Raw genomic sequence first — 14,419 nt, 5'->3', positions numbered from 1 at the left:
CCTTGGTGACCCCAAAGTATGCGGTCAAACCAGTCATACCAACAGTAGCCAAATATGAAGTTAAAGGCAAACCTGCGGATTCGTCAATAGTTGTGAAAATCAGTTGTTCATTGACAACAACATATTCTTGCCACGAAAAACGGCCGGTAACTTTATCACCAACCGAATGCTTGCTAGATTTAGAAAGAACTACCTCACCTAACCCTAATGCAGTGACTGGGTCGTTTTCTAAAATTGGTGGTGCGTACATTCTCTTGGCATCAAGTCCCTTTTGCATCCATCCTCTTTGAGTTGGGTCATTGGAAATATATAAAACCTTCACAACTATTTCTCCATCTTTAATTGAGTTCTCATCGAAGGTTGCTTCTTCGATTCTGAATGTGGATGATTCTTCACCATATTTTAAGTTGACTTCATTAGTTGGAGCATTGTTTAAAACAATTCTCTTGTAGTTTGAAGGGATAGACATTTTAGATTAATAGTTATTGTAAATTGTGATGGATTATTGAAAAAACTTGATTGAAAGGTATTTGTTCCATATATATATACATCTATTACATGCACGATTCGGGTAAAAATTAGTAAGACTAACGGAGATATAATATACAGGATATCTACAATTTCTCGGTCTCGGTTAAAACTAAACTACTTGAAATTAATATACAAAACTTGAACTAGATGAACATAGTGCTTACTAATGTTTAATCTTTCTCAACGTTGGTGAGTGATGATTCTTCTCTTTCATCTTTAGCGAATTGTTCTCTATTCCAACTAAGCAAGTTAACATCACCAGTTCGTCTAGGTCTAATGGTGTTTACAACTAACAATGTTAAACCCAACACGAAGCAGAGGGCACCACCAACCATCCAACTTATACCCAAGAAGTCATTTTTACCACCCATAACAGATCTTTGGGATATGTAGATAAATTTCTTACCATTGTAAGGTAAAACAGGGAAGTGTAAACCAATGGATACTTCGTAAATACCTTTCTTCAAAGTGTCATCGTCATTACGAAGGGCTAACTTATTGAAAGTAGGTAACCCAGATGTATGCATCCAGTTCTGGAACTGATACCACGTAGAGATATCTGGTACATTATCTTTGTTGTAACCATTTGGATATTTCTTGTACCAATTTGGAGGAGGTACAATCTCAGAATAATGGTATTGAGTCTTCTTGAATCTATTTTTATCACTAGCCCACGCAATTCCTTTTTCTGTCATTTCATAGTCATCCGACGTCCCATTGACACCTGTTAACGTACTGGTGAAGGTATCGTTGAATAAACTATTTGCAATCAAACCGCAAGGATAATACTTCTTACCTTCTTTATTGACAGAAAGTGGCTGACAATTCTGCCCAACCGTATTCTTAATGACGTCCTCTGAAGCTGCTTTTCCCTCGATTTGGTCTTCACTAAAAGACTTCGCATAACGACGATGGTTGGCGTGAAACTTATCCAATCTGTAGAAGAAGTAAATCGGAGGCGCTAAATCGTTTGGAATTTCGAATTGTAATCTGCATACGTTTCTCTCGTCTTCAAACTCCTCCGAATCATCGGTAGCTAATTTCCACTGGGGCTTCGCCACATCTCTGTCCTTACTCTTGAAGTTGAAGTTGATGTACTCTTCAGGAATCTCTTGCCAGTAATCCGATGACGCCAACTTCTCACAATGCGCATAATCGATCGACATATCCTGAACCTTGTGAGATGCATACCACATAGCAGCCCCCAAAGGAGCAAAAACAACAGCTATAACAATTAATATGGGTATAACAGTCTTCACCGTCAAAACTGGATTGTATGCCTTTAAACGCTGTTGTCTGAACGCGTTATCCCCCGGTCTTCTTGACTTTTCCTTATTTTTAGTGCTTACATCGGATAGCGAGTCTGAATCATAATCGGAGTTTTCGTAGTCATAATCTTCAGAATTGACGTTTGGCTCTTGTGGCTTCGGTTCCTCTCCTACCACTGTGTTATCGTGTAGATCATTCACTGCTGATTGTGACGCCATATTTTCTTTGTAAAGCGCTTAGATAACTCTTTTATCAACACCTTTTAAAACGATCCGGATTCTTTAGACTAGAAGCCGACTACACAACTGTCACAAACGTTTACTCCCGCACCAAAGTGAAAAATCACGTGATAAAAATCAAAAATTTTTTTGTCGCAAAGACGTATAGAACACCATACCAAATTGCTTTTAGTTGTTTCTCTAGTCAATTAATTCGTTGATTTATAGTTTAGCATCGTTATAGAGCATATCAAAAGATGTCAAGTCAAGAAGCAGACACAGCTGAGAAGAATATTGAGATCTGGAAGGTCAAGAAGTTGATCAAGTCTTTGGAACAAGCCAGAGGTAATGGTACATCGATGATTTCGTTGGTTATTCCACCAAAAGGGCAAATTTCGCTCATCCAAAAGATGTTGACAGAAGAATACGGTACTGCGTCTAACATTAAGTCTCGTGTCAACAGATTGTCAGTGTTGTCAGCCATCACATCCACACAACAGAAATTAAAGTTATATAACTCAGTTCCGAGAAACGGGTTAGTTGTCTATTGTGGTGATGTTTTAACCGATGAAGGTAAGGAAAAGAAGTTGAATATCGATTTCGAACCATTCAAGCCAATTAACACATCCTTATACTTGTGTGACAATAAGTTCCACGTTGAAGCTTTATCTGAATTATTAGAAAACGATGACAGATTTGGATTTATCATTATGGATGGTAATGGTGCGTTATTCGGTGCCGTGTGTGGTAACACCAGAGAAGTTTTGCATAAATTTACCGTTGATTTACCAAAGAAGCATGGTAGAGGTGGTCAATCGGCACTTCGTTTCTCGCGTTTAAGAGAAGAAAAGAGACACAATTACGTGAGAAAAGTTGCCGAAGTTGCAGTTCAGAACTTCATAAGTGCAGATAAGGTTACCGTCAAAGGTTTGATTTTGGCTGGTTCTGCTGATTTCAAGACCGAGTTGTCCAAATCTGATTTATTTGATAATAGATTACAAGCTAAAGTTATTAAGATTGTCGATGTTTCCTACGGTGGTGAAAATGGTTTCAACCAAGCAATTGAATTATCTGCTGAAACTTTGGCTAATGTCAAGTTTGTGCAAGAAAAGAAATTGTTAAATCAATACTTTGATGAAATCTCTCAAGATACTGGTAAGTTTTGTTATGGTATTGAAGATACATTGAAAGCTTTGGACTTGGGTGCATGTGAAATTATCATCGTTTATGAAAATTTGAATATCATTCGTTATACCTTGAAGGATATTGAAGGTAATGAAGTTATTGCTCATGCAAACCCAGACTTACCGGATAAATCATACATGTTAGATAAGAAAACAGGAACTGAAATGGAAACAGTTAAAGAGGAGTCATTCTTGGAATGGTTAGCTGAGAACTACAAAAACTTTGGTGCTAATTTAGAATTTGTTACCGATAGATCATCCGAAGGTGCCCAATTTTGTCAAGGTTTTGGTGGTATTGGAGCTATGTTAAGATACAAGGTTAATTTCGAACAATTAGCTGATGAATCCGACGAGGATGAGTATTATGATGATGATGATGAAGAATTCCTTTAGATAGATAATAATTCTCTTTAAGTATGTATATTACAAATTCGTACATTTTTGTATTCTTAAGTTTTCATTTTTATTAATGCCACCTAAAAATTATCTAGATTCTAAATAATTTTTTATCATAAAATGAATAAAAATCTATATAATAATTATTTTTTTGCCTTTGCTTTATTGGTTTTATTGGCTTTATTGACTTTGGTTTGCTTTTTCTTAATGACTTTTTTGGTTCTTAAATCATCTAATGCATTAACACTTGCATGGCCTAAAACTTCTTTGTGTGTGTTACCCGTTACCATTTGATGAGCTAAATTTTGTAAACCGCTTGTTAAATATGATCTTCTCGAATTTTTTCTGATCGGCTTGGAGAGTAAATCATTTAATTCTAACCTCAAACTTCTCAGTTCATCTTTGGTCAATGCCTTGTTTTCTTTTCTCTTTCTTTGTCTCTTGATAAAATCATCTTCAAAATTGTCAATGTCCGATAAATTATCAATACCCAATTCTTCTGCTGCTTCATGAACCCAGTTATCTTCTTTTCTAGTGGATGAGGAAGATCTCTCTGCATCAGCTAATTTAGAAGCAAGTGTTACTCTTGGCTTAATCTGTGAAACAAGGTCCATTTCAAGTGGAAGTAACTTAACATCGTTATGTGCATTTAAGCGTGTCCTTTTCTTCGTATTATTTGCAACTAATTTTCTTAATTTTCTCAAAGGACCAGATGCTTCTTGAGGTGAACAAAACATAACCGAAACACCCTCTTTTCCTGCTCTCCCTGTTCTACCAGATCTGTGTATGTAGACATCAGCAGACCTTGGTAAATGGTAATGAGCAACATGATCAATATTTGGAATATCTAATCCTCTAGCAGCCACATCTGATGCTATTAAAACAGCAGTGGAGTTTTTCGAACTAGCCTCTTTGAATCTTTCTAATGTTCTTAATCTCTGTTTCTGGATCATTGATGAATGAATTGAGAATGTAGGAACCTTCAAGTTATTTAAGAATGGTGCTAATCTCTTCACTGAATCGATAGAATTTGCAAAGACTAACGTCGATCCTGGATATAATAAAAGGAAGTAATACAAATATAAATCTCTTTCAGTTGGACCACATTCAACTAAAGCCTCTGTAATTTGACCTGCAACCATTTCTTTAGGATTTGCATCAATCAATGTTGGCTTCGAGTCTTTGAATTTCAATTTGTCGTTCAATAATTGTAAAATTTCGTCATTATCAATCAAAGAGCTTCCCATTTCCTCTTTATTTTTGTTAGTTTTCAAGTGCTTATCCAATTTACCAAATAAATCCCTTGAAAATGTTGCACTGAAAACTAAAGTCTGCCATTTCCACTCAAGTTCTTTATTATCCCTAGGTCTATGTTTACCAAATAATTCCAATATTTTTACAAATTCATCAAAATGACCATCTTGCAATAACCTATCAGCTTCATCTAACACAACTATATCAGTACAGGATAATCTTTGGACTAATTCCATATCTTTTTGTAATAACTCTAAGAATCTACCAGGCGTTGCCACAAGTATACCTGGACCATGGGATAATAGTCTTTCTTGCTTTTGAATAGAAAGACCACCAGTAATACTCACTATACCATGTTGAGATAACGGAGTAAATTTGGCAATTTTATTTAAATGATCTACGACTTGATGTGCTAATTCTCTGGTGGGAGCAAAAATTATTCCAGTTGGTGGGCTTATTATTTTCTTGTTACTTTGATTAGCTTTCGACATTTTCTGAAGGTGACGTTCCAATATTGGTATACCATATGCAAGGGTCTTACCTGAACCAGTGATAGCTTTTCCGATAACATCTTTCCCTTCAATTGCAAGAGGGATTGTTCTTTTCTGAATTGCAGTTGGCTTCTCAAATTTCAAAGCTGATAATCCATTTAATGTAAATGGACTTAATGATAAACCATCCCAGTAAGGTAAATTAATATCATTATCGTCCGGTAAAACCAAATCAACATTTTTGAAGGCACTTTCTAATAAGGCATCTTTCTTTGGACCCTTTTCACTCGTTGCCTTACTTTTGGTTTTGGATTTATTTTCTTTATTTGCACTTTCAACAATGATTTTTTCTGCCTCATCAATATTATTATCGTCATCAAATCCTTTAAAGTCATCTTCATCGTCAATGTCCGCATCATCATGAATATCATCGTCTTGAATATCATCATCATCATCATCTTGATCATCTTGATCGTCATCATCTTGATCGTCATCATCTTGATCGTCATCATCTTCTTCATCGTCCTCATCATCACTTTTTTTAACTTTGGAGTCGTCTTTAACAACAAACTCTACATTACCTCCAGAAACTTTAACATCAACTCCATCAATTTCTTCTAACCCATAAAAGCCTTGATAATCATCTAAATTGTCCGGTATATCAACTGCTTTCCAGTTTAAATTATCTACCTTTACAATTTTAGATTCCTTTTGCAACTTTTGCTTCAATGATAAAGGCTTCCTAGAATTCTTTTGCTTTGGTTTGACACCTTTCTTACTCCTATCTTTTGACACTTTCATATTTAGTATCTTGTTACTCTTTACCATCTTCTAGTACAAAAAAAATATCTAATTTTGTAGCTCATCTTGATTTTTTAAAGTTCTGCATATAGAATACATATTACACCATAAAATTTATGTTACCATGTAGGTAGATTCACCATACTAGACATGGGAACTAAACAGAAACGACAAGGTCTATTAAGAAGACCGCATACAATATCGGGAGAGAAAATAAAACCCAAGTCTTTGAAACCCAAAGAAGCTAGAAGGTTGATAAGAAGGTTTCATGTACTACAGAAGAATAGATATTCCATAGTCGCCAAGTTAAATGAACTGTTAAACATACCCGGAGAAAGAATATCGACAGATACTTATAAACAGCAGATCAAGAATAACTTTCCACTGTTTTTTGAAAAATATAACGAGAGATATAAGTCGTTTAAGGTTTCATCCAAATATGCGGACAATGACTTGATTAGAATTGATGAACAAACTACTACAGAAATGCTAATTACAAAGTTAGCAGAAATTGATTCTGAATCAGATAAACGGGGAGGAATTGAAGCATATCAATCGGCATCAACACAAGGGCAAAATGGCAAGAGAGGTGGCGATTCTCTGAAAAAATTGGTTGAATGGTTAAAAGATGAGAATCATCTATACAATAACAAACTAGATCAAGAGTTAAATGCCTTGGAAATAGGTTGTTTGAGCCCGAGTAATCTAATTTCTACTAGTGGAATTTTCAAAGAAGTAGTTAGGATTGATTTAAATTCACAAAATCATTTAATCTTAGAGCAAGACTTTATGATGAGGCCATTACCTAAAACGAACCTAGAAAAATTCAATATGATATCGTGCTCTCTTGTGTTGAATTTTGTACCATCTCCAAGGGAACGGGGTGATATGTTGAGAAGAATAACGCAATTCTTGAAACCACCCAAATCATCAGATTCGTTGAGTAGTTTGTTTCTAGTTCTTCCATTACCTTGTATTGAAAACTCAAGGTACTTTAATAATGAGATTTTAAATAAAATAATGTCGAGATTGGGATTCCACCAGAAATGCTACTATGCTGCTAAAAAAGTCGCATATTGGTTATTTGATTGGGAGGGTAAGGTAAAAAGAGGCGAGAAAATTAATAAACGAGAAGTAGCAGCTGGTGCAAATAAAAATAATTTCTGTATAACACTCGAATAAAATGTGTCAAAAATAAAGGTTACCACATAATTATTCGGCCAATATTAACTATAATTTTGATGTAAATAGCAAACTGAAACCTTTTTTCTCGCATAAATATAATTAGAATATATATGGAGTACAATATCACGTCATAAAATAATACTTCTTGGTGTGAATCGTACGTTTTAAAATTACGATTTTGAATTCTATTCAGGAAAGTTACAACAATAAGATGGTTTGTACTTAGCATTTATTTGGGCTGCCGGGCGACAGAAAACTTTATGCACCGGAAAATCTGAAATAATCCGCGATCATCACTCCTGGCACCCGCAGTAAGAATTTTCCGACAACAAATAGCTGGCTTGCCTTTACCAATTCATTAAACCATTCTCAATTTAGACTATTTAGAGTTTATACAATATGGAGTAAAGTTAGTATTATGTACAAAGTATACCATATATCTACTTGAGATATTGAAGTTTATGTGGGTTAATGCTATAGATTATAAGGCGAGATCGGAATATTTTAGAGGATGCTGCCGATATATTATGAGCAGATCCTCGTCTCACCGTAATATTGTTCTTAAAATTGGTTATGGTTTTGAACAATGTACTTTTATTGCATGGAGAAATTGGACCGTGATTCGCCACTTGCGAAATTATTAATCAGCCTACTATAAGTGTATTGTTCCGCACCGGCATTTTTATGGGCGAGTGGGGCAACGTTAGTTTTTCCGGGGCATGACACGGAGAAACTGGAGCGTGTATGGGATTAATCTTGCATGCCGGGTTAAAAAATTTTTCCAGATATTTTTCCGTAGGCATTAAGAATCTGTTATGCCTACTCTCAGAAAGTATAAATAAGTGGGTTATTCCTCCCGTTATTTCGAAAGTCTTTTCTTATATTATTCATTGATTTAATTTATAACTCAATTTATAATGTCTCAAGAAGAATACAATTCTGGGGTACAAACTCCAGTTTCTAACCATTCTGGTTTAGAGAAAGAAGAACAAGACAAATTAGACGGTTTAAATGAAAGTGAAATTATCGATCAATTACCTTCATTACCTGAAAAGTCCGCTAAGGATTATATGTTAATTTCCTTCTTCTGTGTATTAGTCGCTTTTGGTGGTTTCGTTTTCGGTTTCGATACTGGTACTATCTCTGGTTTCGTTAACATGAGTGATTATTTGGAAAGATTTGGTGAAGTTAATGCTGATGGTGATTACTACTTATCCAATGTTAGAACTGGTTTGATTGTTGCCATTTTCAATGTTGGTTGTGCTGTTGGTGGTATTTTCTTATCTAAGGTTGCTGATGTTTACGGAAGAAGAATTGGTATTATGTTTTCCATGATTATTTATGTGGTTGGTATAATTGTTCAAATCTCCGCTACTGACAAATGGTATCAAATTGTTGTCGGTAGAGCTATTGCAGGTTTGGCTGTTGGTACCGTTTCCGTCTTATCTCCATTATTCATTGGTGAATCAGCCCCAAAGACGTTGAGAGGTACTTTAGTTTGCTGTTTCCAATTATGTATTACCTTAGGTATTTTCTTAGGTTATTGTACTACCTATGGTACTAAGACATACACAGATTCTAGACAATGGAGAATTCCATTAGGTTTGTGTTTCGCTTGGGCTATCATGTTGGTTATTGGTATGGTTTCTATGCCTGAATCCCCAAGATACTTAGTTGTTAAGAATAAAATTGAAGAAGCTAAGAAGTCTATTGGTAGATCTAACAAAGTTTCCCCAGAAGACCCTGCTGTTTACACCGAAGTTCAGTTAATTCAAGCCGGTATTGAAAGAGAAAAATTAGCTGGTTCTGCTTCCTGGACTGAATTGATTACTGGTAAGCCAAGAATCTTACGTAGAGTCATCATGGGTATTATGTTACAATCCTTACAACAATTGACTGGTGACAACTATTTCTTCTACTATGGTACTACCATTTTCCAAGCTGTTGGTATGACTGATTCTTTCCAAACTTCTATTGTTTTGGGTGTCGTTAATTTTGCATCTACATTTGTCGGTATCTACACCATTGAAAGATTCGGTAGAAGATTATGTTTGTTAACTGGTTCTGTTTGTATGTTTGTCTGTTTCATCATCTACTCGATTTTGGGTGTTACAAACTTATACATTGATGGATATGATGGTCCAACTTCGGTTCCAACTGGTGATGCTATGATTTTCATTACCACATTATACATTTTCTTTTTCGCATCCACCTGGGCCGGAGGTGTTTACTGTATCATTTCCGAAACTTACCCATTAAGAATTAGATCTAAAGCCATGTCTGTTGCCACTGCTGCTAACTGGATTTGGGGTTTCTTGATCTCTTTCTTCACTCCATTCATCACCTCCGCCATTCACTTCTACTACGGTTTTGTTTTCACTGGATGTTTGTTATTTTCCTTCTTCTACGTTTACTTCTTTGTTTCTGAAACTAAGGGATTGACTTTAGAAGAAGTTGATGAGTTATACGCTCAAGGTATCGCACCATGGAAATCATCCTCTTGGGTTCCACCAACAAAGGAAGAAATGGCTCACACAACAGGTTACGCTGCTGAAGCCAAACCTCATGACCAACAAGTATAAGCTAATGTGTCAGAAAATACAATGTAATGTATAATAGAACAAAATAATAGAATAATTTCGATTTCCGTGGAGATCCATACTATATATGTTTCATGATAGAGTTTAATTAGTTGCATGTTATATACGCTTTTATGATAATTCCTTTGTAGTGAATTGCTGTTACAATGTGCAGTTCAAGGTACGTATCTAAAAGATCTGCTTGTGTAAATGTATATAACTTTACTAATATCTTCTGACTGGTTCATATAGGATAACTTGCTTACTTTATGTGCCCATTATCGTCATACCAAGTAATCAGACCTATACAAGATGCGAGATTCAGTTACAATGAACATAAGTACGAACTCAATATCAATAAACTGTACTGCCATAACATGCGCTTTCGCCTATCCTACTCTACTAAACACTATCTATACCCTACTGGTGCAACATTAATAATCACTACACAATGTAAATGAACTCGTACTTTGTAACAATTTCCGAGCGCGCAATTTGCACCCTAATACCAAGACTATTCAAGCCGAAACGAATTCCCAATTGTATTCCTCTTTCTCCTCCTTGTCTTCTTACCGCTTACACCCGTTTTTTTCCTTCCCAATCCCTATCACCATGCTACCAGTTTAGTACCTCATAAATCTGCGACATAAATATGCATCTCATCTCGCCACAAAACCGCCTCGCTAACAATAATCTTCCCATTTTAAAACCCGATTTCTCCGCTTGCAAAAGGGCCGAACATAAAAACCACAACCACAAATAGTAAATCGAACCACAATGCCTCAACCCGATTCTTAGCGGTACGCGAGCCCACTCTCAAACCCCAATTAAGAGTTTTCCTGTTACAAACGCCGAGTAAACGGTTCAGCATGTCCTGTGGGCGATTCTCGTCCAAATGAATCATATGCATCCGACCGACCGATGACTCACTGCGATTGGCCCAGTTTAGTAACGTCCTCGGAATGATTGACGTGTTTGAGTCAAAGGTAATGAAGGTCTAATGTATGTATGTGAACCCCACCTTCGAAATTTTTTCTTCCGTGAGCGGGAAAACCTTGTATATATAGCGAACGATTCTTATAATATTAGAAAAAAGAAAATAGTACGTAGTATTACTGTGAGTACAAACTAAAATAGTTTTAATAATAATAAAACAATAGAAATGTTATCAAGGGTTCAATTAAAGCGCATACCAAATTGCAGACAGTTTTCTGTGGTTAGTAGAGTTTGCAAATGGAACGACATCCCATTAGCACCACCGGATAAAATTTTGGGAATCAGCGAAGCATTCGTCAAAGATACCAACGCTAAAAAGGTCAATTTGGGAGTTGGTGCTTACAGAGACAACTCGGGTAAACCAATTGTGTTCGATTCAGTCAAGAGTGCCGAGGCCAAGTTATTAGAAACCGAAACCGAAAAGGAATACACTGGAATCATTGGTAATAAGAACTTCCAGAAAGTGGTCAGAAACTTTATTTTCAACAACAGCGGCAAGGATGCTAATGGGGCTAAATTGATTGATGCAAACAGAATTGTCACCAGTCAAACTATTTCTGGTACTGGTTCTTTAAGGGTTATCGCTGATTTCTTGAACAGATTTAACTCTGCCAAGAAGATTTACGTACCAAAGCCAACATGGGCTAACCACATCGCTGTTTTCACCGATGCTGGTATTAGTGCCGAGTATTACGACTACTACAACAAGGAAATAAACAACTTGGATTACGACAAATTGAAGAAATCATTGGCTAACGCCGACGAGGGTTCAGTTGTCTTATTACACGCTTGTTGTCACAACCCTACCGGTATGGACTTAACATCCGAACAATGGGACGAAGTCTTATCCATCGTTCAACAAAAGAAATTATTCCCATTGATCGATATGGCTTACCAGGGTTTCGCCTCCGGTAACCCATACAAAGATATTGGATTAATCCGTAGATTGAACGAATTGGTCGTTAGCGGTGACATCTCCACCTACGCTTTATGTCAATCTTTCGCTAAGAACATGGGTTTGTACGGTGAAAGAACCGGTTCCATCTCTATCGTTACCGAATCTGCTGAACACACCACCGCCATTGAATCCCAATTGAAGAAGTTAATCAGACCAATGTACTCTTCTCCACCAATCCATGGTTCCAAGATTGTCGAAACCATCTTCGCTGACGAATCCTTGTACAACGCTTGGTTAAGTGATTTAGACCAAGTAGTTTCCAGATTAAACACCGTCAGAACCAAGTTGTACGAAAAATTGGACAAGTCCAACTACAACTGGGACCACTTATTGAAGCAAAGAGGTATGTTCGTTTACACTGGTTTATCTGCTGAACAAGTTATTGAATTGAGAGAAAAATACTCTGTCTACGCTACTGAAGATGGTAGATTCTCCATTTCTGGTATTAACGACAACAATGTTGACTACTTGGCTGATGCCATGAACCAAGTTGTTAACAAATAATTCGCCATGATATGAAATAGATTTATATAGTTATGTAAGGTTAGGAAAAATGAATGTATTTTACGACGAAATTTCATGTGACACAAAGTCGTTGTTTTAATCAGAAGTGACCCTTCAGCAAAATTAATAACACTTTTGATTTGGAAACCAACACATTGATTAATTAGTTAAACCATTGCAAACATGTCCGAATCAATTCAAACTATTCCGACCAAGCCATTTCAAGATCAAAAACCTGGTACCTCTGGTTTGAGAAAAAAGGTTCAAGTCTTTCAACAACCAAATTATACGGAGAACTTTATTCAAGCAATCTTAGACGCAATTCCAGAAGGTAAGAAGGAATCCACGTTAGTTGTGGGTGGTGATGGTCGTTATTACAATGATACTGTCATTCAATTGATTATCAAAATTGCTGCTGCTAACGGTGTTAAAAAGTTGATTGTTGGTCAAAATGGTATCTTATCCACACCAGCAACGTCACACGTTATTAGAATCAGAAAAGCCACCGGAGGTATTATTTTGACTGCATCACATAATCCTGGTGGACCAAACAATGACCTTGGTATCAAGTATAACTTGGCCAATGGAGGTCCTGCCCCGGAAAGTGTTACCAACAAGATCTTTGAAATTTCTAAGGATCTTGATGATTATAAAATTATCGCATTACCCGAATTTGATTTGAGTAAAATTGGTTCATTGCAAACTGGACCAATTGAAGTTGAGGTCATTGACTCTACTAAGGACTATGTGGAGATGTTGAAGGATACTTTCGACTTTGCCGCAATTAAAAAATTCCTTGCTGATGCCACCGAGAAGCAAGATTTCAAGTTGCTTTTTGATGCCATGAATGGTGTCACCGCTCCTTATGGGCAACAAATCTTCGTAGAAGAGTTGGGATTACCATCTTCGTCTGTACAAAATTGTAAATCATTACCAGACTTTGGTGGATTACATCCAGACCCAAATTTAACTTACGCAAAGGGGTTAGTTGATAGAGTAGACAAAGAAAACATTGCATTTGGTGCTGCATCCGATGGGGATGGTGATAGAAACATGATTTATGGTGCAGGAACTTTTGTTTCTCCAGGTGATTCAGTAGCAATCATCGCTGAATATGCTGACGCTATTCCATATTTTGTTAGAAACGGGGTTCATGGTTTAGCCAGATCTATGCCAACTTCAGGTGCATTGGACTTGGTAGCTAAAGACAAGGGCTTAAATATTTATGAGGTTCCAACGGGATGGAAGTTCTTCTGCAACTTGTTCGATGCTAAAAAGTTATCCATCTGTGGTGAAGAAAGTTTCGGTACTGGCTCTGACCATATTAGAGAAAAGGATGGCTTGTGGGCTATTATTGCATGGTTAAACGTTCTTGCTGACTTCGATAAGAAGAATCCTGATAAGAAGACTAGTGTAGAAATAGTTCAAAATTCTTTTTGGGAAAAGTACGGTAGAACATTTTTCACTAGATATGATTTTGAAAATGTTTCTAGTAAAGGAGCTAACAAGATTATTGAATTATTAACCTCTATTGTGGAGAATAGTCCAAAGGGTTCTAAATTAGCTGACGGATATGTTGTTGCAGAAGGCGATAATTTCTCATACACTGATTTAGATGGTTCTGTTTCCTCCAATCAAGGTTTGTTTATAAAATTTGAAAATGGATTAAGATTTATTGTTAGATTATCAGGTACGGGTTCATCTGGTGCTACCGTTAGATTGTACTTGGAAAAACACTCTTCTGACGCATCTACTTATCAAACTAAGGTTGATGACTACTTGTCAAAGGATATTAGATTTGTCTTAGATTTATTGAAATTCAATGAGTTTTTAGGAAGAGACGAACCTGATGTTCGTACTTGATTGATATTACATTCGCTCTGTTTTAATTCTCAATTGTTCACTTGGAATAAACGATATATTCTCATAGATGTTGTTATTTCGTGTTTATGTCATTAAGTTGTGTTTCTATATATATCATGGACGAATAAAATATCATAGGATATTCTTTGGTGTAAGTAACAATCATTATAGTAAATCTTTATATTACTCG

At 36.2% G+C, this 14,419-nt stretch overlaps 8 protein-coding genes across 8 annotated transcripts; 5 read left to right on the top strand and 3 right to left on the bottom strand.

Annotated features, from left to right (window-relative positions):
- Positions 1 to 39: 39 nt before the first annotated feature.
- On the bottom strand, positions 40 to 469 carry AC631_03319 (uncharacterized protein; the record flags this gene model as incomplete). Its single annotated transcript, XM_015612148.1, has 1 exon — positions 40 to 469. A coding segment is annotated over one exon (430 nt), but the record flags the coding sequence as incomplete, so codon positions are not given.
- A 232-nt stretch (positions 470 to 701) lies between these two features.
- LEM3 (Lem3p) lies at positions 702 to 2,018 on the bottom strand (the record flags this gene model as incomplete). The annotated part of the gene is made up of 1 exon (XM_015612147.1): positions 702 to 2,018. One exon carries the CDS (start codon positions 2,016 to 2,018, stop codon positions 702 to 704), a length of 1,317 nt encoding a protein of 438 aa, XP_015467050.1.
- A 257-nt stretch (positions 2,019 to 2,275) lies between these two features.
- ERF1 (translation termination factor eRF1) lies at positions 2,276 to 3,595 on the top strand (the record flags this gene model as incomplete). Its single annotated transcript, XM_015612146.1, has 1 exon — positions 2,276 to 3,595. The coding sequence occupies one exon, from the start codon at positions 2,276 to 2,278 to the stop codon at positions 3,593 to 3,595; it is 1,320 nt and encodes a 439-aa protein (XP_015467049.1).
- A 146-nt stretch (positions 3,596 to 3,741) lies between these two features.
- Positions 3,742 to 6,144, bottom strand: MAK5 (putative ATP-dependent RNA helicase; the record flags this gene model as incomplete). The annotated part of the gene is made up of 1 exon (XM_015612145.1): positions 3,742 to 6,144. The coding sequence occupies one exon, from the start codon at positions 6,142 to 6,144 to the stop codon at positions 3,742 to 3,744; it is 2,403 nt and encodes an 800-aa protein (XP_015467048.1).
- Positions 6,145 to 6,294: 150 nt separating this feature from the next.
- Positions 6,295 to 7,326, top strand: AC631_03315 (25S rRNA (adenine2142-N1)-methyltransferase; the record flags this gene model as incomplete). The annotated part of the gene is made up of 1 exon (XM_015612144.1): positions 6,295 to 7,326. One exon carries the CDS (start codon positions 6,295 to 6,297, stop codon positions 7,324 to 7,326), a length of 1,032 nt encoding a protein of 343 aa, XP_015467047.1.
- Positions 7,327 to 8,246: 920 nt separating this feature from the next.
- AC631_03314 (sugar porter family MFS transporter) lies at positions 8,247 to 9,911 on the top strand (the record flags this gene model as incomplete). The annotated part of the gene is made up of 1 exon (XM_015612143.1): positions 8,247 to 9,911. One exon carries the CDS (start codon positions 8,247 to 8,249, stop codon positions 9,909 to 9,911), a length of 1,665 nt encoding a protein of 554 aa, XP_015467046.1.
- Positions 9,912 to 11,070: 1,159 nt separating this feature from the next.
- AAT1 (aspartate transaminase) lies at positions 11,071 to 12,366 on the top strand (the record flags this gene model as incomplete). The annotated part of the gene is made up of 1 exon (XM_015612142.1): positions 11,071 to 12,366. The coding sequence occupies one exon, from the start codon at positions 11,071 to 11,073 to the stop codon at positions 12,364 to 12,366; it is 1,296 nt and encodes a 431-aa protein (XP_015467045.1).
- A 183-nt stretch (positions 12,367 to 12,549) lies between these two features.
- On the top strand, positions 12,550 to 14,229 carry PGM2 (phosphoglucomutase; the record flags this gene model as incomplete). The annotated part of the gene is made up of 1 exon (XM_015612141.1): positions 12,550 to 14,229. One exon carries the CDS (start codon positions 12,550 to 12,552, stop codon positions 14,227 to 14,229), a length of 1,680 nt encoding a protein of 559 aa, XP_015467044.1.
- Positions 14,230 to 14,419: the final 190 nt, after the last annotated feature.

Source organism: Debaryomyces fabryi (genome assembly GCF_001447935.2).
Source record: "Debaryomyces fabryi strain CBS 789 chromosome Unknown contig00069, whole genome shotgun sequence".
NCBI lineage: Eukaryota > Fungi > Ascomycota > Pichiomycetes > Serinales > Debaryomycetaceae > Debaryomyces > Debaryomyces fabryi.
The sequence above is the reverse complement of the archived record's forward strand: the minus strand, read 5'-3'. Positions and strand labels throughout refer to the sequence as shown.